A 22,018-nucleotide genomic window follows, 5' to 3' on the forward strand; every position below is an offset into this window, starting at 1 on the left:
CCCCCACACCCAATTTATTTATTAATTTTTTATTTCATTTATTTTTCTTTTGTTTGTATCTTGTTTGTGTATTTTATTTATTTATTTCCTTATTTAATTACTTATTTTTTATTATTAATTTAAATCGTTTTTTCATTTTCAACTTTTGCTTTTATTGTTAATTAATTAATTTCTTATTATTTCATTATTTTTTTTTTCCTTCTAACTAACTAATTAACTACATATTTTTTCTTAAATATTTAAAAAGTAATAATTAAATTGGCGCAATTGGTGCATCAGGTTTAGGTTCTGGTTTATAAAGGTGCACTAATCTCTAAAATTTGGCACTTAATCTAGAGTGATATTTTTTAATATTTAAATTTATTTAAAACAATTTTACTCAATCTTTTAATTTATTTATTTATTAGCTTTTATTCATTAATTTTTTTTTTTTATTCTGCAGTTTTTTGTTTGTTTATTTAACTTCTTGTTTAATCTGTTTTTGCTTTAATTATGAATTAATTAATTAATTTTTTATTTTCATATTTTTTCTTTATTTTTTCCTTTTAATAACAAATTAACTATATATTTTTACTTTAATATTGAAAAAGGGAAAATTAAATTGGTAATCAAGGTGTATAAGGCTTAGGTTATTGTTTAGAAAAGTGCAGTAATCTCTCAAAGTTGACACTTAATCTATAGTGATAATTTTGAATATTTAATGTTTTTAAAACAATATAACTCACTCTTTTAATTTATTTATTTATTAAGTCTTTATCTGATTTGTTTTCTTTTTTTTATTTATTCTGCTTCTATTATTTTTTCATTTATTTCTTTGCTTGTTTGCTAATTTAACTCATTTTTTTATTTTCAACTTTTGCTTTAGTTATTAATTTCTTATTATTTCTTCATTTTTTTCTTTTAAATATTAAATTAACTACATATTTTTTCTTCAATATTTAAAAAGGAAAAGTCATACTAATGGTGAAGGTCTGTGTGAATTAGGTTCTAGTTTAGGAAAGTGTACTAATCTCTCAAATTTAACGCTTTATTTTAAGTATACACAGGATTTATTTTGGATTATTTCATATTTTTTATTACTTCTAACTAAATATTTATATTAATTTTTATATTTAAAAAGTTGCTATTAAATTGGTAATAAAGGTATATTAGGCTTAGGTTAGGGTCTAGTATAGTGTGCTAATCTCTTAAATTTGAGACTTTATCTTAAGTAAAAATAATAAAATTTTATTTGTTTTGGATTGTGATATTTTTAAATAAAAAAATGAATTTAAAACTAAATAACTAACTCATTTAATTTATTTATTAGTTTTTTTTTTATTGTATTAAAATTTTTTATTTATTGATTTTTAAAGTAATATTTTATTTAAAAATTTTATTCTATTTTTTTATTTTTTTTAGTAATTTATATTAATTTAAATTAAAAGTTACATCAGTAGTAAATCAAAATAATTGAAAGTAATGCTTATCAAGTCAAAAAGATTAGTTATTTATAAAATAATTGCATGATAAACATGTGGTGAAATTGAAAAAATAAATATAAAAATATTTGTTTCCTTTAATTTAATATTTTTTATTTTATATAATTCTGTTATCGCATCGCGTAAGTTAACCTAAATAAAAGAAAGATAGATATATTGGTTTAACAGTATTGAAATTGATCAATTTTATAATACATAAAATATAAATTTTTCCTATTAATTAATTCTATAACATAGATTGAATTCATAATTTTAAAAATAAATAATCTTATTTCCCTCAAAAAATTCAAACGATTGCTTAATTTTCAAAAGAATTATATTTGGCATTTAATTATTTGGTATCTATATATATTCATAATAATATTTTATTTTCAGTTATCATATATATAGAGATCATTATATTAACTAAGATATTAAAAAATCTTTATTTAATTTTTTTACATCAAAATAAATATATTTAAAGTTAAAACAAAATATCTAAATTATTTTATTAATTTTTAAAATATTGAAATGATTTTTTATTTTTTTTGTTTGATCATAAATGTACCCCATGTTTTGCTTCTTTCAGGTTTCTTAAGTAAATTGACTCTCTTTTTATATCCTATATAGTAGCAAAGCAGTTATCCTATAAGGTTTCTACTTATAATTAATTATTTTCATCTATTTCCCCATATATTTACCATTCCTCAAAAACTTTCAATCTAGATAGTTATCTTAATGGTATTGTTTAAGGAAGTTCTTACCATTTTAATACAAGAGGTCTTTTGTCTTCTGCAAATTTTTAATAACCCTTTTCCCCATAAATTTCTTTTTCTAAAAACTTAACAAGAGAAATAGCATATCTCCTAAATCCAACATTATTAAAGTGACAAAGTATTCTTCTTATCCTCATGTGATTATGATAACTGGTAATAAAAGTTTCATGATATCTCTCTTTATAATTATCAGCTCTTTAGACTTCGCCTGTTATATTGTTAACAATTTTCATTCCAAAAAACTCATAAATGAGATCATAAGCCCTTTTAGTAAAATAAATAAATAAATAAATATGCTTAAACAAATTGATAACTAAATAATTAACTACTCTTATCAAATTAAGTTAATTACTTTTTTAATCTATTAGCTATAACTGGATTTTTAATGAATTCCTCTGCTTCTTCTTGTTGAAGAGGATCAGACCCATTGTTAAACCTTGACTAAAAGAAATTCGGAAATAGCCATTGCACGTATCCATGATGAGTTTCAAGGAGCTTAAATTTACCTTTCCTAATAAAATTTGAAGTAATTTAAAACTTAAATTTATATAAAAATTAATATGCTACCATTTTTCTAGTATATTTTGAATATAATCACCATTAGGATTCGATTATAAGTTATTTAAATAAAATTAAAGATTCTTTAGCTTTTAAGAGTGGCTTCTAAGTTATTTTTTTTCAATTGATTAGTTATTTGACTCATTTGACTACTTTTATTCCTAATATCGTTAATTAATTCATGTTCAAAAAATATAAATTCACAAATTTAAAAAATGCTACTACTTCTTCTTGTTGGATCTTATTTTACTACTCAATAGTATCATTCACTTTTTGGATTGTATTTGCAACATTTTTCTTTTCAATTATCTCATGCTTAGAAGGGGATTTATTTTTTTAGTCATCTAAGCTTGAGCTAGATTTTTTTATTTCTTCTGCTATTTCTGTATCTGAATCTGATTTGGAGTTAGTAGACTAAATGCTCTTCATGCCTACTTAATTTTTTGATTTCTTCATTGGCTTATCTTCTAATTAATCTTTATCACTAATTTTTGAATCTTTTGAGCTAAAGTAATCAGTTAGTTTTTTATTTTTGTACTGATTGGAACCCTATTTCATAGACATTAATTGTATTGTTTTGATTTTTTATAAGATAATAAGTATTAGAATAATTTAATTAATTACTTAATTAATATTAATATTTTATCGACTTTTATTTTCCGCGAATTTGATTTTTTTTGGATATTATCAAATAATTTATTAGAAATTTGATATAAATTAAATAGCTGGTTTTGTATTTATTGATACAACTTTATTGATTTATCTATTTGGTATGAAACATATAAAAAAGAATGAATAAATAAATCTGATAAAATCCATACAAATAAATTTGCGCCTCTATATTATACAAAGAGTCTTAATTATAATAAAATAGAATGAGGAATTGTATAGAACAAATAACCAATTAATATCAATATATTTATTTGTCTATAGATGCATTTGTCTCCTGTTAAAAATTATTAAAAGTGTAGAAAAAAGCAAAAAATCTGATCAAATTTAATCTAGAAGTTTTCCTAGATTTATAACAACTGGAAATACAAAGCTATAACTTTTATCACTTTCATATTCGACATCTAAGTACATTTAGAATCCAAACTATTTTATAGATAAAAGATTTAGATTTATTAACTAATTAATTATATATATAATTTACCTTGACGTCTATTCCTTAAGGTTTATCTTTCTTGAGCTTTAGAATAAATTCAAACAGTTGCTAAGTAGTACCAGAACTAGTTGATTAAGATTTGTTTATGTCTAAAAAGTCAACAACCTTCATTTCAACCCTTTCCTTTCTTAAAACAATAAGCTAGTAATAATCATGATTTTAATAATTATGAATTTAAGCGAACTCAAAGTCCTCCTCCAAGTTGTCTAATTAGACATTCATGGTGTATTATTCGCTCTCATTTTCCATAACTAAAACAACTGAAAATTCATCACTAACTTTGTTATAGTGAATTTTTCGTATATGGATCAAAGGACAGTATTCACTATTTAAAAATAAAAATTAGTTTAAATTGATAAAATATAAAAAGTAATCAGTCAAGTTAATTAAAGTTGTTAAATTTTTTATTATTTAAATGAACTTATTAAAGCAAATAAAAATATTTAACATATTTTCAAAGTTTTATTTTCATTTCATTTATTTATTTCATATTTCAAAAAATTAAAATAATTTCAAAGAATTTTTTAATTTAATCTATTAAGATATAAAAATCAGCTTTATAGTATTATAGCATATAGCCAAGCTATTATTTAAAATTCATTCACTTTATAATGTTATTATCGATTTTTAAATCTTAATCGGAGAAGATAAAATTTTATACTGAATTAATGAAAAAAATTGAATTATTTTTATTCAGTAAATTTGAGGATAAAAAATAGATACTAACTTTTTAAAAAATGATTGAAAGTTTAAGGTTTTCATAATTTATATTAATTACTATAAAAAGAAAGCAAGCTTAAATTCAGTTGTATAAGTATGATTCGCGTCTGGTTTTATAATTATCTTTTTGCAGTCACAACAAGTTCTAATTTTACGAGATTGAAGCTAAACAGGAATTGGAACCATTCCTGCTTTGTGTTTTGGCTGAAGAAGAGGATATTTCAAGCAATCTTCGCTAGTTGTCACTTTTAAAATTTAATAAATTATTCTTTATAAAATGAAATTTGTTTAAATATTTAATACAGAGTTCATAATTTTTCAAATTAACAAAACTATTTAGCTCTTCTTGCAGTGAATCAAAATCTTCACAGTAAAAATTTTCAAGGTTTTAGGCAAGGTTTTCAGGGTTTTGAGGGCCTTCTTATTCTTCTTCTTTGATTAGTTTATATGTCATTAATCCCTTCAAATCAATATTATACATTTAATTGCTAACTTCTTCTTCTTTAGCTTTTTACTATTCATTGAATTTATCAAAGGACCAGTTTTTAGTCAATTAATCTCTAATTTGAATAAATATTTCATTTGATTGTTAGAATCTTTCATATATTAGTTTGGTATTAAATTATTTACATTTGAGGACTTCCAAAATAATTTGAGAAGTTCATTTTCTTTCCTATTTTAGGATTCATTTTAATCTTCCTTTCTTTTTAAATTTTAGCTAAAATTAACAAAAAATATATCAAAAAAAAGAATTTTAAAATACCTTTTTCAATTTGCATTTGCAATTCTTTATATTTAGAGAGGATTTTTTAAAACTTTTTATGAAAAAATTTTAATGAAAATATAAAATAATTTGAATTTTATTACATGCTTTTGCTAAGGATCAGCCTTTTCTTTCATTTTTACAATGCATTTATCTTGATAATTATTAGAATAAATTATTTATTTCAAAAAAGAAAATTAGATGAATTTAAAATAATTTTACTAGCCAGATCTTTTGATTTCTCTTCAATGAAGTTAATTGAAATGGAATTCCATGAACAAAACTAACAGTAAAGATACACTTTTCTGATTTTAAAGAAAGAGAGTTTAATGGTTAAATATTAATCTAAAAATAAACTTCTACTCAGTTGATTATTCTTTCATTTCTGTTAAGGTATGGCGACAAAGAGGACATTCAAAACAATTTTAGCAATGATAGCGAATAGTAACTTCGCTAAGGTTTGTTGAGTGCAGACAATTTCTGCAAAAATAAGAATGGACTTGCACCTATGTGCAGAATCTGCATTAAATTTTTGAGCATCTAAAAATATATAATAGAATAATGTTAAAAGAAATAAAAGCATTTTTTTATTTTAAATATAAAAGCGAAATTCTTACGATACACAACAATATAGCTCTTCCCTTTTAAACTTTCTACCACATTCACAAAAAATATGAATGTAAGGCTTTTGGTCTTCTTAAGTAAATTAGTACATAATTATTAATAAATAAATAATATAAATTGAAAAGTTTTAAATATCAGAAATAAATATCTTTTGCTTGTTTGTTAATAAAAAAACTTTTCTTTCAAAAATCATTTAATAAATTTTACTAGATAGAGAGGTAGTAAGTAATATAGGTTTTTCATCTAAAAATACTAATTCTATTATATAAGGTTTTATGCATGAATCATGTTTTAAATAAAACCATACTTTTTTATAAATTTATAAATTTTAATTTAAATTAAATCCATTTTATTTTTAAAAAATTCATATTCATTTAAAATAATGAAGATCATTTGAACATTATACATTATTCTTTACCAAAATAATGATAAACTTTTTATGAGTCTAAATTATTTATTTTTTAGTTAGTTTTTATTTTAAAAATAATATGTTAATTAATCTAATTGAAGTTTTTTAAATAACTAGATAGCAAAGTAATTACCTTTGATAACCTAAAAATAAAAGTGTACTTATATTTAATGAATTTGCTTTTAACTTTAAGTTATCACCATTAAATAAAAAATTCTTAATATTTTTTTTTAAATAAACTTAATAGATACAATTTTAATACGTTTTTGAAAGCATTTATTAAAATTTTAATTAATCACTCTCAAGAAAGATTTTATGCAAATGGAAAAATATTATAGAAAATAATTATTTTTTAATACCCATCTAAATATCGATTTTCAAAAATAAATTTAGTTAAATAAATTATTTTGCCTTTCTTAATTTAGTAAATAATTCTTAATATTTGAATAAAAAATACTCTTAGATTTTATACAAAGTTTGTAAAGTAAATATATTAAGTAGTATTACATAAGTCTTCTCTTTCTTTTTAATAGACCTCTTAATAATTATTTATCATATAATATTAGTCTAAAAAGTTAATTCGATGAATTTAAAATGATTTTTTATTTCTGAAGTTCATTGAAATAGAATTAGATGAACAAAAGAAGTAAATATACACCTATCTGAATTTAATAAGATATTTTTAAGATTATTTATTTAAGTATAAACTTCTACTTAGTTGATTATTTTTTATATTTGTTACCATACAAGGATATAGTGGATATCCAAATTTACTCTAAAATTAAGTTACTAACATTATTTCCTACAAGGCTTGTTATTTACATAAGATTTCTCTAAAAATAAGAATTTATTTGCATTTATACATGTAATTCAGATTGGTTCTTTGAGAAAACAAAGTTAAATATTCTTAAATATATTTTTGATATAAAAGAGAACAGCTATGCAATATCCAGTAATATGGCTATTCTCTTTTAAATATACTACTAAATTTACTACATTTACACAAAATTTGAATGTTTAACATTTGATAGTGTTAAGCAAATTAGTAGTAAATAAAAAAACAGCTAAAAAAAGAAATAAATATCTTTTAATCGCAAGCTAATTATTAATTAATTTTTGTTTTAGAAAAAGACAAATATATTTTAAAAAGAAAGGTAATTATTTGCATGTATATATCAAAATTAACAAGTAAGTCTTATCATAAAATATATTTTACTTATTAAATAATAAAGAATCTTATATTTTTTTTAAGATTGGATGTACATAAATTTTATAAGAATATATTTATTCATTAATTTTCTTTACTTTCAGAAGAATAAATAGTAAATGATTTTAAAAATTAGTATGATACATCAATCGAAGTTCTTTCTCTTTTGTTTATTGTAAAATCCTTATTGAAGTTAAATTTTTTCAAGTAGTTTTTATTAATTTATAAAGTAAAAGTATCTTTCTATATATATATATATATATGCTTATGAAACATAAAAAATTAATTATCTATAACTGATAATCCTTTAACTTAATTTAGATTTTTTATATATAACTTAATACAAAATTTATTATTTACCCTCTCAAATTAAAAATAGAGAAGAATTCAAGTAAAATAAAGGCTGAAAAATACTGTTTTTTCACATTTTTTCTATGTTTTAAAAAAAATGTTAATTATTTGTTGATTCCAAAAAATTCTAATTTATAATTCCAAAAAATAAGTTATAATTAATTCATAATCTATTTTAAGGTCTTCAAAAATTTAAATAATTTGATTATAATTATAAAATTTTCTTCTTACAAGCTATTTTTATTTAACTTGAATGAACTTAATACTTTCAAGCTTTATCAATTTATTTTCTGAAAAGTAGAAATCGAAAAAATTCATTCATATTAAGAGGTTTCTAATTTATTCTGCCAAAAAAGTTATATTAACTTTGCTTATAATTAGCTATAAATTCAATAAAAATTTATTTTTAAAGCAATTCTTGTGAAAAAGATAAAGAATAACAATATTATTTTAAACACCAATCTAAGTTTAGTTAGTTAAAAAGTAATTAAGTAAATTATTTTCATAATATTATAATCTTATTTTAAATATTACTTTAATATTAACTAATATTCAGTAAACTAAGTAATTAAGAAGATATTTAAAGTAAATCTGAATTAAAATAATCCAGGATCGTTCATTCGCAAATATTATTTAAATTTTCGTAAATAATAAAAATCAAATCAATTTTTAAAATTATATCAATAAAATGTTTAAATTTATTTAATAAACCAGCTTTTTTCAGTATAAAAAGAGGAAATTCTATATTTTTTTAACACTTAAAATAAAAATATATTTGTAAGTATAAATATTATTTAAAATAATTAGTTATTTATTCAAATAATTTAGTTTACAAATTATATTAATATTATATTGTTTTTTTGATTTAGTTTTTAAAGATTATGTGCTTTTTGTTACAATAAATAAAGCGGATAAAAGAAAAAGTAAGTCAGAATTTATAATTTCTTTTAATTTTTTTCCCACCTGAAGATTATCTTTACATTAATGTAATTAAGCTGATCCCTTTATTATTTAGTAATGATATTGTTGTAACTTAAATATCTTATTAATTATTAATCGATCAATTGATTTATCTATATATCGATGTCATGATTTGTTTGATATTTTTCTTTTCATTTATTAGCTAATTGCAATTATGTCTAACTAATTTAACTTTTTTAAGTTTTCAGATTATTTTCAAATATTTTTAAATCATTCTATATATTATATTTGTGATTTAACTTCTATGAGAAATTGTGAGTAAAATAAACTAATCAAATATACATACTAAAAAATTTTCAATAAACCATTTATTCAGATGTAAATGAGTTGATAATATGAATGAACATTTTAGAGACTTCTTTTTTTAAACCAAAATTCATTTACTTTTGAGGTAGACATACTGACAAAAATCATCGCCACTTGAATTTTTTAATTGATAATTGATTTTGATGGGAATAGAAAAAATATATTTAAAAGGGAAATTTGTAAATAATAAGAAGAAATATCTATTAATTAATCTATTAATCAATCATTCAGTTAATTTTTGTGTTAGAGAAAGATTGGGTAAAATGATTGGTTACTGTTTAAAATAAGAAAATATGTTTGAAATAACTAAAGAAGATAATAATGAGTTGATTTTTTTTCTATTTTCAAATCATTAAAAATCAGACTGAAATATACTTCCAGATAAAGATTAATATACAACTTAAAAATCACAAGGTTATCTTTTGGAGTTTAAAAACAAATCCAAAAGATAGAAGAAACAAAAAGTTAACAAATAAATAAATTAAAAGTTTTGACTATTTTATATTAAAGAAAAAGACCAAAAAAGCAAAAATGGGAATTAAATAATTGATTGTTAATCTGGATATCTTTGGTTCACCCTTTTAATTTGAAATGGGTGTTGGTAATTAGACAAGATAGACTATGTTTGGTGGTATTTTATCTATCATCCTTATTTTAGCAGCGCTAGCATATTTCGGGTACTTAAATTATTTATATGGGGCTGACTAGCTTTAGCCTAAAATAACTTAAACTCAAATAAGACTTAAAAATAATTTTGCGATGCCATTCGATACAACTCTTCTTTGGTTTGATATTGTAGATACAGATAGTGGTACTCATCTTTTAGAATACTAGTAGCAAAATGGCGTTAATTATATAACCTATACTGCAAAGCTACAACAAAGTGATCCAAAAACAGGAAAAAGATTACCAGATATCAATTTACCTTTAGACTTTTGTCAAAATTTAACTAAAGACCCATCTGTAGATGCGATGGCTTAATGTTTAAATTTATAAAATTTATCATCTACTTAGTCTTAATTCTAAATTTTTAGTGGTGCAGGTTTCGATACAACAATAGTAATATAAATGAAAGCATCTTGCGATGTTAGTTCAACTGACCCTTGTAACACTGATACCTTGTTTGCTGAATATGATGAATATGTTTATGGAGAAACAGCTTAATTTTTCATTAATTTTAAGCAATCACAATTCGATTCTAAGTAACGTTAAATTGTTACTAAAGTTACTGATCTCTCATGGGACTTTGATCCTACTTTATCAACATCATCCACTGTCACTCTTTCTACTGCTAAAACATCTGTAAAAGAAGGTTTTCTTATATAAAAATAAACTGATTATCTTTACTTAGTTGACGCTAATAATCAAGACTCATTTAAAACAAAAGGTTCTGCATCAAAATCTGACCCATTAATAATTGGTACTTTCTATATTAAATTAAGCCACGATCAGTACATGGAAAATGTTTAATATGCTTAATACCCAGAAATTTTAGCTTAATTTGGAAGTATAGTTAATGTTCTTCTCTTAATAGGTATTATTGGTGTGGTTGTAGCCAAGGCAGATATTTAGCAATATTTTATTGACTAAAAACTTAAAGAATATTATAGGAAAACAGCATATAAAATATTAAAAGAGGATGCATAAACAGTAAACACAAATCCAAAATCACCACGAAATTCAATAAATAGAAATGGAAAAGTAAATAAGAATGAAATACTTAAAATTATAAAAGAAATAGATAGTAAAGATATGAATGAAGAACTTACTAAAAAATTTAAGGTTTCGACATTAGAAAAAATTGTGAGATCAGTAAAGGCAGAATAAAAAGAAGATTATCAGAAGAAAAAGAGAAGCAACAAAGATATCTATGAGACTTTATTTTTTGAAGCCACAAAATGCTAAGATGTTTTTGAACTTTAGAGTTAGCTAATGTAGATGAAAAAGGTGCTCGCCCTTTTGCTAACACCAGAATAATATGCTGCTATAAAATGCTGTGGATCTTCGATTGATGACCAAATCCAGTTCTTATTAGAAAGAAATTAACAAGAAAATGAAAAGAAGTTAAAAACAGAAAAAACACATAAAACAGATAAAACGCAAAAAACAGAAGAAAATGGTGAAAAAATTGAAGTTGAATTAGAATCTTAAGTAGATATGCTAACTAAAAATAATTTAAGTCACATAGAATAAATTGACAAAGTAGATTATGATTCACTTTATTTCTAAGCTTAACTTGAAAAATTCTTCAAAAATTCAGAAAAGGATTTCGAAAATGAAAATGAAAATACCAAATAACTTAATTTACGTGTCCTAGAATGTCTTAAAAAAACCTACGGATCTGATGATTGAAATAATGGATAAATCATATATCAATTAACAATAGATAGAGAATTATTTAATAATTTGAGTTAATATGAAAAAAATATAAAGAAAATTAAAATTAAAATAGAAATTAAAAAATATTTTTGTTTCTTTGTTAGTTTGTTTGCGATAAATAATTAAATTTTCCAATGATTTATCATTTTTTTTTAGTGAAATTTGTTTGTTTTAAATTTATATTTTTTTATTTCAAAATTCAAAAAAATAATTTCCTATTTATTAGTCTTTATTTGCCTCTTTTTTATTTATAATCTAAAATTTTCTTAAATTGAGATTAAAAAAATATTCAATTTATCTTTTATCAATAAATAAGTAAGCATTCAATTAATTTTTTGAATTATAAACTTATTTATTTTAAAAAAAAATGTTTTATCACTTTTAATGATTTGAAAGTAATTATATGTATGGTTCAAAGCAATAATTTCTTTATCCTAATAAAAAAATAATTTAACTTAAATTTGTAAAAAAAATGGAGTCTTATAATATTTTTTAGTCTTAAAAGATCAACTAAAAATTTTTCTTTTTCTTTGAATTTATTAACTTTATTTTAAATTTTTTATGATTTCAACTGAAATTAATTTAATTTAGAAGAAACAAGGTACTTTAACTGCCATAAAAATTATTAATTTAATAAAATTTCAAAATTAACAAAAGACAAAGAAAAAGAAAGTAAAATAGAATCTTTAATATGAAAGATAAAATCCTAAAAAATTAGAAGAAGAAATCTACATCTTTTCCACTCCAACAGTAAAATGTAGAAGGAGGGATGCGTACTAAGTAGATGGACTCTTCGCAAGTTTTTTAAGCCCCAGACCAGCAATTTTATTTATTGCTCACAAATAAATTCATCATAATCCCATAACCCTAATAATCTTATTTCGATAATAGATTAAAGTTTTTTAAAATAGGATTTTATTTCCTTATATTTTAAGATATTAAAATAAAGAAAAGTGATATCAAGTTTCGTTAAACTTTAGATATTCATTTTCGGAATTTCAAAATCACCACCTACAAATAAGCAAACAACTTTACATTAAAAAATGAACAAACAATCACGAATCTAATTTCTAATTTAAAAAATCTCTATTAAACAAACACATCTTTAAATCATTTTTATTATAACAAATATTGAATAAATTTAAACTTAAAACTACAAAAAAATAAAGAAATTTTTAAAATAACTAAATAAGAAACTTAAAATTAATTAAAAAATAAAATAATATATTTTTAAAAAAAATATAAATAAATATACTAATAATTAATATTAATCCAATTAATCAATCAAGAAATAAATTAATTCAAATTAATATTTAAATAGAAAATTAAAACTTAATACAATATTTGAATTTATATATCAATCAATTTTTCAGTTATTAAAAGTTAGTATTTTAATCATAAAATTTATACTTAATCCTTTATTTATATTTATTTTTCAATCAATTTTTGCATAAGAGATCATCTTTTTTAATAATTGAATAAAACCTATTAAATAGAAAATATAATTATTAGGAATATCTATTATTGTGTTAATTACTAAATTATCTAGTTTTATATTTTATTTGTTTCAATTTTATATATTACATATTTATTCTATTTTTGATAGATTTATATATTTTACCTTATTAAATGCTTTAAGATTTATTATTTTTCATAGAAATATATTTTTAGTAGATTCTACTCAAAAATAATTTAGTTTTTTGAAATTACTTTTCAGTTAAATTAAAGCTTTTCTTTTTCTGCAAATAAAATTTTTTTATTTTTTTTTCGTATTTATGCTTTCAGATTTAAGATATATAGTAAAGAATATTATTTGAAATTTTGATAAAGAAAATAACTCAAGCTCAATTTCTATTCTCATGAGTGAATCACTAAAAATAGCTTAATTTATAAAAATTAAATAAGTTCATTTAAAATAAAAATTATTTTTCATAGAAATATATTTTTAGCAGTTTCTACTCAATACTAAAATATTGCTTTTAGTCTTATTGAAATTATTTTTAAGTTAAATTAAAGCTTTTCTTTATTAATAAATGAAAGTTTTTGATTTTGAGATTATTTAAATATTAACTTGATGATAAAGTTAAAAATTTTCTAATTTAAATAAAATAAAGAAATACACATATGATATTTTTCATATAAAGGCAATATCCTTTTTTCTATTTGTGATGAGAAAGCATTTAATTAGATATATTTAATTAACATAAAGTAAAAAAAATAATAGTGAGTATTTATTATATTTTTGATAAATCTATTAAAATATCCACACAAATTAATATTTTCAATCATGTGATATAGATTCTTTTTAATTATTTTTGTAAATTGAAAAAACAAAGTCGAAATACTATAAAATGCTTTCTAAGCTTTACCTAAAGGTTTTTAAGTATACAAGCTTGATCATACTTTCTATCATAAGTTTAACTAATTTATATTTTTTGACTATTATGTATGGAAAGATTATGAATAATTCTTTAGTAAATCCAAAGAAACTCTACCCAATAACATTTAATATACTTACAGCATCCGTAATACTAAATGGTTTTATTTCAACACTAACTGTATCCTTAGAGCTCTTTTTATATTAAAGAACAAGAAAGTAAAGAATAATCATATTGTTAATACTATCTCTAATAATATTTACTCGTAGCATACTTGGAATAGTTATGCTTTCAAATTCTGAAGTCTTCTTCCGCTAGTCTGAAAACTCTCACCAACTATTTAGCAGATTTAATGCAACAAATCCCTTAATATAACAAATACATAATACTTTCTGCGACGAAATAGTTACCATTGTCTTATTACCTCTATTCTTAATTTCTTTAATATACTCATAATTAGCTATCATGAGAAAAGGGTAAAAGAAAAAATATAAATTATTAGAAGAACAAAACAAAGTAACAAGAAAGCACTCCTCATTATCATTTTACTCTGATTCTTGCAATAACATTAGTAACAATATAGGTTCAGTTAGAAATTCATAGTTATGAGGAAATTTTAATACCAAAATAAGAGATATTCGCTTTAACAAAAATAATTTTTATTAGTTCATAGTTGTCTTTTACTAATTAATAACAATAAAAAAAATATCCATTAATACATTTATTAATTGATTTATATCTATAAAAAGTTATTTATTATTTACATATATATAGTGTATTGTATTCAATGTAAAGGATAAAAGGAGCAAGCAAGCAAGCAAACAAATAAACGGGATTTATTGAATTTTATTTTCACAATTATTTAATAAAATTAAAAATTATAAAATAGAATTAAACTTAAAAATTTTGTTTAATTGATGCTTGATTATATTTAATTGTAAGAAATGAGTTGTTTTTGCTCAAAATTATTCTAATAAATTGGAATGGACAAGATAGAGAGAGCATTTAATTTAATTTAAATTCGCTATTTAATTATTTATTTATTATTGAAAGTAGAAGCCAAAATTAGGGATCTTGTTAGATAAGATATTTATTATTCTTTTAATTGTAAATTGAAATAAACAAAGGTAGAAGAAACTTTAAAAAAATAGTAGATTTCTAATAGAATTAATTAATAAGATTATGAGAATTATAACAGGTGATAACACTGGTTTGACTAAAGTTGTTGAAGTTGAATCTTCTAAAGTCATTTCATAGTTTAATTAACAGGATAGGGATAACGAATAGGATTTTTTAGCTTTCTTTGGAAATGAAAATATGATCCTTAGTGGTAACAGAAAAGGTGTATTATAACTTAACGAAATTAATGATGAAGGAGCCCATGAGAGATTAATAACTATTGTAGACAATAACAAAAACCTTATCGGACTAAACACAATTAACACTGACAAGATTGTGCTTACTTACGATAATAACTCCACTGAAATAGCAAATTATGATTAAGAATCTGAGGAGTTCCAAGAATTTTAAGAAATCTACAATGCAAGTTAAAGTCAAATGCAAAGAGCAATACTTAACGAACAAGACAAGAAATCACTATTGGTATTAGCCAAAGATATTAACCCTTAATTATACGATTTAGAGACAAAATAATAAATTTGGAAAGCAAGAAACGTTAAAAATGATTGGTTAGACTTAAAAGTTCCTATTTATGATGTAGATGGAGCATTCTTCAGAGACAATTCTTAAAATATTTATACAATTAATGCATATAAGAAGGTAAATCTTTAGGATAGATTATTCAGAATTCTATTAAAAAAATATTGTTTAGTTTTAATATTTAATGGATAGAAAAATAATTTCAGTCTTTCATTAATTAGTTAATCAATATAATTTTTAGATGAAAAAATGATAACATAATTAACTAAAAAAAATCAAAAAATATTTTAATTTTAAACAAATTAATAAATAATACAAATATGAAAAATAAAATAGAAACCAATCAAGATAAAAATATTTTTAATTTCAAGAAAACTAAAAAATAAATCAATATTAATTTTACTTTATTTTAAAAAAAACTTTAAAAAAAAATAGAATTAATATTCAAATTAATATTTTAAAAGTATTTAAATAAATAGTATTAATATCAAATTAATCATTTTTTGATAAAAAAAATAAATTTTTTTAAAAAATAATTAGATGAGAATTTATGATTTAAGATAAAATAACTCTTAGCCAACCAAAGATATTCAATAAGAATTTGATTTTGATAAATCTGCTTTTAGAAAAATGTAACTATCAAATTGTGGAAATTATATTTTTGTTACTACTGCTAATGGAAATTTGTTCAAGTTCGATGTTAGAAAAGGTAAATTTCAAAATTTAATTTTTTTAATGTAAATTAAACATTTTATTTTAAAGACTTTAGAATGGTTTGCAATTTCAAGGGATCAGTTGGGTCTGTCAAAGATATCAAAATTCATCCTACTTTACCTTATATTGCTTCTGTTTCTTTAGATAGATATTTGAGAGTCTACCATTAAGAGACTAAGTAGTTAATAAACAAGATTAACTTAAAATAAAGATTACATAGTTTACTGTTCTCCAATTAAGGACTCCTTAATGAATCTGAAAGTGAATAAGAAGAACAATAGGAAGAAGACGAAGAAATACTAGAAAATAAAAAGAGAAAAATACCTTCATTGAATGAAGATAGTGAAGAGGAAGCAGAATAAACTAATTTAACCAAGAAAAATTAAAAACTTCAATAAAAAGATAAACTCAAAAATTATGAAAAAAGAAGTATTAGCTCTATCTCATAAAGTTAAACTTATCAAAAAATAGTTGAACACAAAAAGAAGTTTTAAAACTTAAAAAAACACTCAATTAAGCTAAAGTATTTAGAAGGTAAATTCGAACAAGATAAAGAAACCCTTTTATAAAAAATAGAGCTCGATAAGTAAAAATAAGAGTAAAAATAATAAAAATAAAAAATTGTCCAAGAAGAAGAAGTCGAAGAGGCTTATAACACTGCAAAAAAAGTAAAAAAAATTAAGAACTGAAATAAAATTAATTAAAATAATTAGGCTCTCAATCTTTAAAAATAAACTAATCAACTAATAATTTGAATTATATAATACAAACAAATTAAATTAATAAATAAATTTAATAAGTTAATTAGTTATTTAGTTAATCAGTTAGAAAGATTTATTTTAATATTTTAAAATCAATTTATTTCTTTTTTTCTATCTTTATGTTTTTATATTGCTATCCGCTTAGTTTTATCTTAAGATTAAATAAATAAATGTGTTTTATAATAACTAATCAATTTATTTAACAAAAAAATAATTTTAAATTTTTTAAATATTTTAAAGAAATAAATTATCTAAAGCACTAATTACCAATATGTTTGCTTTTTCTAAATAGAAATACTAAATTAAAAAAAATATATATATATAATGTACAGTTTCGTCATAATATATGGGACAAACTGAAAAACAATGGAGACAAATTACAAATTAATATAATTTAAATATATATTCAACACATAATAATTAAATCTTTCTTATAGCCTTTGATAGTAATGATAATAAATATACTTGCAGAAGATTTAATCAGAGTACTTCTATAGTTACCTATAGCTGTGCTGTTTATCTTAAGAAATTAAATGCTAAAATAATGGGAGCTTTACCTCTAAATGAGTAAATTTGACCTAACTCATTAGAGCTATACTAAAACTTGCTGATAAAATTATCTGTGATAACAAAATTAGTGATAGGATAGAGTGAAAAAAAGCCAAATAGCAAAGATGCTAAAAATATCAATGTAGATGCCCAATTTAAATATCTAAAGTTTATTTGTCTTTCTATACCTAAGCACCTTGTACATGTAAATTTCAATCATAAGTATCAATGCTAAGATGATAATTTCTTGAAATCGGGAAAGGTATATTTAATGAAAAGCAATAAATTATATTTTTTTCATTTCCTTTCATGTGTATTAGGGGTTGCTAACTAGATCTATTTATTTAGTATTTTATTGCACCTTTTCTGTAGAAATTTAGGTTATCTATTGCTAAGAATTCTGTTAACTTACTATTAAACTATAAAAAATTTTTCGTATAACTTTTTGTATTCTTGAGTCATGTGCTATACATTTCATCATATTAATGCAAGATTAATTTTCAATTAACTAAAATGTTATTTTATTAATTTAAGAAATATTTTGATTTATAAATTTGAAGAACTTACTTTTTAGCAATCAAATGCGTTAACCTTGCTTCAAAATAAAAAAAATATAAAATTTTTAAAACTATCGAATATGGTTTTTTAATAATTACTAATAAGAAAGTAAGAAAGTATTAAAACAAGATAGAAGTTTGTACTAAATAGGTATTCTTTATAAAATTTAAATTTTATCAATTTAAGCTTCTAGTGAAAGCAATATTCTTAAAAACAAAGCGTAAATTTAAATCTTTAAGAATATAGATATGATAGTATATTAAAAATAACCAAGATAGAATTTATAAATGAATCAATAAAGTGATAGTGAAAAACAAACTCATTTTATGATTTTTAAAAAAATCAAATATAATAAATAGTTGATTCAAAAATATTCTTTTAAAAAATCCAATTATAATTTAATATTTAGAGATAACTGAAATCAAATTTAAATTATTTTGTCTTTTTTTAAAAAATTATGAATAAGTAATTGTAGGATTTTTATAATAATCTAAAAAAATTAGAAATAGATTCATTAAATTATTTATTTGTATTTATATCTATCTCTTTTTTAAAAATAATCAAACTATCAAACCCTGTATCAACTCATTATCAAACGGAGTCTTAATCAAAAAAATTAAAATTATACAAAAACAGAAAATAAAATAATAAATAGTCTTGAATAATATAAAATATTTTATTTTTTTATTTAGAGTTTTAAATCAAACAAAAAAAATAATTTCAAGGTAGAAATCTCAATAATATTTGATATCGCAATTGTTAAATATGAAAAACATCATACATTAGTGATATAAATTATGATAAGAAAGACTTTTGATGATTAAATTGCAGATTACAAAATATAAAAATGAAAAGTACAGATAGAAGGCAAGACTGATAGATAGAAAGATAGTTATGTAGGGAATTAGATATTTATATATATTGCTCATTTGTATTTGTTTAGTTTAATAAAGGAATTTTATATGCTGAATTTTGAAGAAGTGGTAATTAATATAAATAATAATATTAACCTTGATTTTATATTTATTATAATTACATAAAACAATATCAGATTAGATGAAATAGATATATTATTCATCTATTCATTTATATATTCATTCGTTCATGAATCTATTTAACTACCTATTTATTTATTTGTTTCATTGTTTTTTGTGTATTTACTTACTAAATTATTTACTGATCTATTATAGTAAAATCTTAAAAAGATTTACTTTTTTAATATTTCTAGAGAAGAAACATCTTTTGCCAATATATGTAATTGAATATTACTAAAGTAATACAGCAAAAAAAGTTTTAATAAATACTAATATATTCTTAATTAATATATCTTTCTTTAAAATAATTGGTTGGGTAATTACTTACAAATAGACAATCGATATAGGTAGGCATGGATTAGCTTTATGAAATTATTGATGACATCTTACTATAGAATATTTCTTTTAATTGAAATTAATTCATTTGCTTGAAATATAGATGGATGAGTGAGTTCTTTCTTAATTGAAACAAGTAAAGTTTACTTACTTTTTATTTTTCAGATAAGCTATTGAAAAGATTTGATTTGTTTTGTTTTTTAAGGTTTCTATTTACAGCAAATACGCAGCAGTTAGCTTAATCATTAATTTATTATTGAATAAAATATTTTTATTTATTGGCTTTATAGCGCATTTGTTTATTTCATTATGTATTCATTTATTTTTCGTTGGTTTATGCGTTAAATCTGTTTGTGTGGTAGATATTTATATCAAAGTATTAATTATATAAGTATGATTGATTGATTTGGTTATTATTTATTTATTTGCTTGAATTTGTTAATATAATTTGTATTAATTTAAGAAGTTTACTATTATATTAAATTGATTCTATTACGAATCATCGATAAATATTCATTCATTATTCAAAGATAGAATTTATTTGTTATTATTTTGAAACTTGATTAGCTTCAATCATAATTTATTTTTTAAAGAGTTTCGCATAGTTCTAGGAAATTTTCTTCTTCTTCGAGATCCTGTTGCTCAAACATTTGTTGTCTGACTTAATTAGAATATTATTTAGCTTCAGTAAATTTCTTTTTGACATATAGATTTGGAGTATTTAGCTGAGTTTAAGAAGAGGGGATGAAAGTTTAAGAAGAGGTTAGACTTTATTTTTTTTTAATTTTATCTGAGTCGAAGTAGTGGTGGCTCATGTGAAGAGGGTAGTTATGATGACTGATTTGAGCAGTTGCATTTGTGCTTTCAGTGTTATGACTATAATTAGCAATTGTATTTTTAGTCATAGAGTTATTTTTTTAGTGATTTGCATCTTCGTTTTTATCTTCTATATCTTAATTTTCATTGGAATCTGACTTATCTTCACTACCTTATTTCTTTTCTTGTGGCTAATCTTGAAAATTATTGTTTTATTCATGTCTTGTAAAGCTTGAGTTTTTTGATTATCTTTATGAAGCACGCTTTCCTCTGTTGAAGATTTGAACAAGGTCTCCTTTTTTGAAATTAGAGATAGGATATTTATTAGTGATCTATTCTGCACCTTGAAGGTTGCTTGATCTTCTTGAATCAGAATTAGAGTTATTCTAAACAGAATTTATTGCTGTTTAAAATGTTGATGTGGCGTTTATAGTATTTGTATTATTTAACGCATTAGCTTAGGTTTGTGGGGATTGCGCATTGGAAGAGTTTGAAATTGAAGGACAAGGAAGAGAAACCTAAGAGCCAAAGAAATTGCCAATTTATTAAGGTGAAATCAAAGTTATTCCATTTGTACTATGAGTTTAGATTGAGCCCTAGCTGAGGTGGTTGTTTACAATACGATTTTTGGAGCTTTTGATCATCTTTTTTATAAAAAAAATATTTAATCTTAAAATTAGAGAAAGGTTTAGCTGTTTTTTGAGCTCAAGAATTAATAAGCAAATATTTTTCTTTACAATGATATCGCTTGCTTTTAGGCATAAAAATAGCTCTATCTATAAAAATGTTATTCTATATTACAAACAAAATTATAATTAATTCTTTTTTAAGTTCGATTGAGCTTTCATTTCTAATTCTTGCTTTAATCACATAATTTGAGTCCTGGTATTCTTGAATAGTTAAGTATATAAAAATAATTTTAATATTTACGATTGGATTTTCGTTAGGTTGTTTGCTTAAAAATGCTTTGAGATTTGTGCTGCTCATCTTTAAGTTTATCTTTCTTCTGAAAAATCCGTTTTGTGTTTGGGATGAGGACAGCTAATTTGTCTATGGAGATTCTAAATTTTACTATTGATGCAATGCACTACTAGTTGGAGATTAATTGCCCACATAATAATTATTGCAGGTAATATTAAATTATTATTAATTTTAAGCCTGGGTATTAGCAGAATTAGATGTCCCATTTGGAATTTATTCATTTTATAAGGGTATGTTTTTGTTAAAAGTGCGCTGAATTTGTGATTGATTACGGAAACCAAGTCCAGTCCCAAGTCTTATTTTTTTTTCACTCCTAAAACCATTGCTGTTAATAACTGCAGTTGTAGCTATTTATGAATCCATACTGCTTATTAAAATCTCTTCTTTTTATTTATAATTCTCTTGTCAAAACTATAAAGTTGATTTTTGAGAGTCAATAAACTATTTTTGCAATCACTAATTGCTTTTATTTATTAATATTGTTTGCTTTTTTATAATTTTTTTTATTATAATTTAATTTTCAATACAAAAGC

The 22,018-nt window shown here is 21.4% G+C and overlaps 8 protein-coding genes across 8 annotated transcripts in view; 4 read left to right on the top strand and 4 right to left on the bottom strand. All coding sequences in view use genetic code 6, as the record gives it.

Moving 5' to 3' along the window:
* TTHERM_000976530 (hypothetical protein) overlaps positions 1-1,509 on the top strand; it is a gene marked incomplete at both ends in the record, with an annotated part of 4,073 nt that extends 2,564 nt beyond the window's left edge. The window contains 5 exons of the mRNA XM_012800864.1: positions 248-337; positions 591-680; positions 947-1,036; positions 1,121-1,210; positions 1,428-1,509. Coding sequence (XP_012656318.1) covers positions 248-337; positions 591-680; positions 947-1,036; positions 1,121-1,210; positions 1,428-1,509 — 442 coding nt within the window. The remainder of the gene's footprint in view (positions 1-247; positions 338-590; positions 681-946; positions 1,037-1,120; positions 1,211-1,427) is intronic.
* Positions 1,510-2,016: 507 nt separating this feature from the next.
* Positions 2,017-3,358, bottom strand: TTHERM_00977530 (opioid growth factor receptor; the record flags this gene model as incomplete). The annotated part of the gene is made up of 4 exons (XM_001027192.1): positions 2,017-2,500; positions 2,589-2,747; positions 2,804-2,955; positions 3,020-3,358. 4 exons carry the CDS (start codon positions 3,356-3,358, stop codon positions 2,017-2,019), a joined length of 1,134 nt encoding a protein of 377 aa, XP_001027192.1.
* Positions 3,359-3,784: 426 nt separating this feature from the next.
* Positions 3,785-6,259, bottom strand: TTHERM_00977540 (dynactin p62 subunit, putative; the record flags this gene model as incomplete). Its single annotated transcript, XM_001027193.2, has 10 exons — positions 3,785-3,889; positions 3,948-4,284; positions 4,738-4,924; positions 4,983-5,239; positions 5,310-5,382; positions 5,443-5,494; positions 5,547-5,596; positions 5,665-5,747; positions 5,806-5,982; positions 6,060-6,259. The coding sequence occupies 10 exons, from the start codon at positions 6,257-6,259 to the stop codon at positions 3,785-3,787; spliced, it is 1,521 nt and encodes a 506-aa protein (XP_001027193.2).
* A 3,592-nt stretch (positions 6,260-9,851) lies between these two features.
* On the top strand, positions 9,852-11,672 carry TTHERM_00977560 (transmembrane protein, putative; the record flags this gene model as incomplete). Its single annotated transcript, XM_001027195.3, has 1 exon — positions 9,852-11,672. The coding sequence occupies one exon, from the start codon at positions 9,852-9,854 to the stop codon at positions 11,670-11,672; it is 1,821 nt and encodes a 606-aa protein (XP_001027195.1).
* Positions 11,673-13,980: 2,308 nt separating this feature from the next.
* Positions 13,981-14,349, bottom strand: TTHERM_00977570 (transmembrane protein, putative; the record flags this gene model as incomplete). The annotated part of the gene is made up of 2 exons (XM_001027196.2): positions 13,981-14,271; positions 14,341-14,349. The coding sequence occupies 2 exons, from the start codon at positions 14,347-14,349 to the stop codon at positions 13,981-13,983; spliced, it is 300 nt and encodes a 99-aa protein (XP_001027196.2).
* Positions 14,350-15,259: 910 nt separating this feature from the next.
* Positions 15,260-17,139, top strand: TTHERM_00977590 (WD domain, G-beta repeat protein; the record flags this gene model as incomplete). Its single annotated transcript, XM_001027198.2, has 3 exons — positions 15,260-15,856; positions 16,277-16,445; positions 16,499-17,139. 3 exons carry the CDS (start codon positions 15,260-15,262, stop codon positions 17,137-17,139), a joined length of 1,407 nt encoding a protein of 468 aa, XP_001027198.2.
* A 337-nt stretch (positions 17,140-17,476) lies between these two features.
* Positions 17,477-18,040, top strand: TTHERM_000977599 (hypothetical protein). Its single transcript, XM_012800865.1, has one exon. The coding sequence runs from the start codon at positions 17,483-17,485 to the stop codon at positions 17,786-17,788; it is 306 nt and encodes a 101-aa protein (XP_012656319.1). The 5' UTR covers positions 17,477-17,482; the 3' UTR covers positions 17,789-18,040.
* Positions 18,041-20,257: 2,217 nt separating this feature from the next.
* Positions 20,258-21,848, bottom strand: TTHERM_00977600 (hypothetical protein; the record flags this gene model as incomplete). Its single annotated transcript, XM_001027199.1, has 2 exons — positions 20,258-21,148; positions 21,435-21,848. 2 exons carry the CDS (start codon positions 21,846-21,848, stop codon positions 20,258-20,260), a joined length of 1,305 nt encoding a protein of 434 aa, XP_001027199.1.
* Between the last annotated feature and the right edge of the window lie 170 nt (positions 21,849-22,018).

The sequence above is a fragment of the Tetrahymena thermophila genome (genome assembly GCF_000189635.1).
Source record: "Tetrahymena thermophila SB210 genomic scaffold scf_8253900, whole genome shotgun sequence".
In the NCBI taxonomy this organism is placed as follows: domain Eukaryota; phylum Ciliophora; class Oligohymenophorea; order Hymenostomatida; family Tetrahymenidae; genus Tetrahymena; species Tetrahymena thermophila.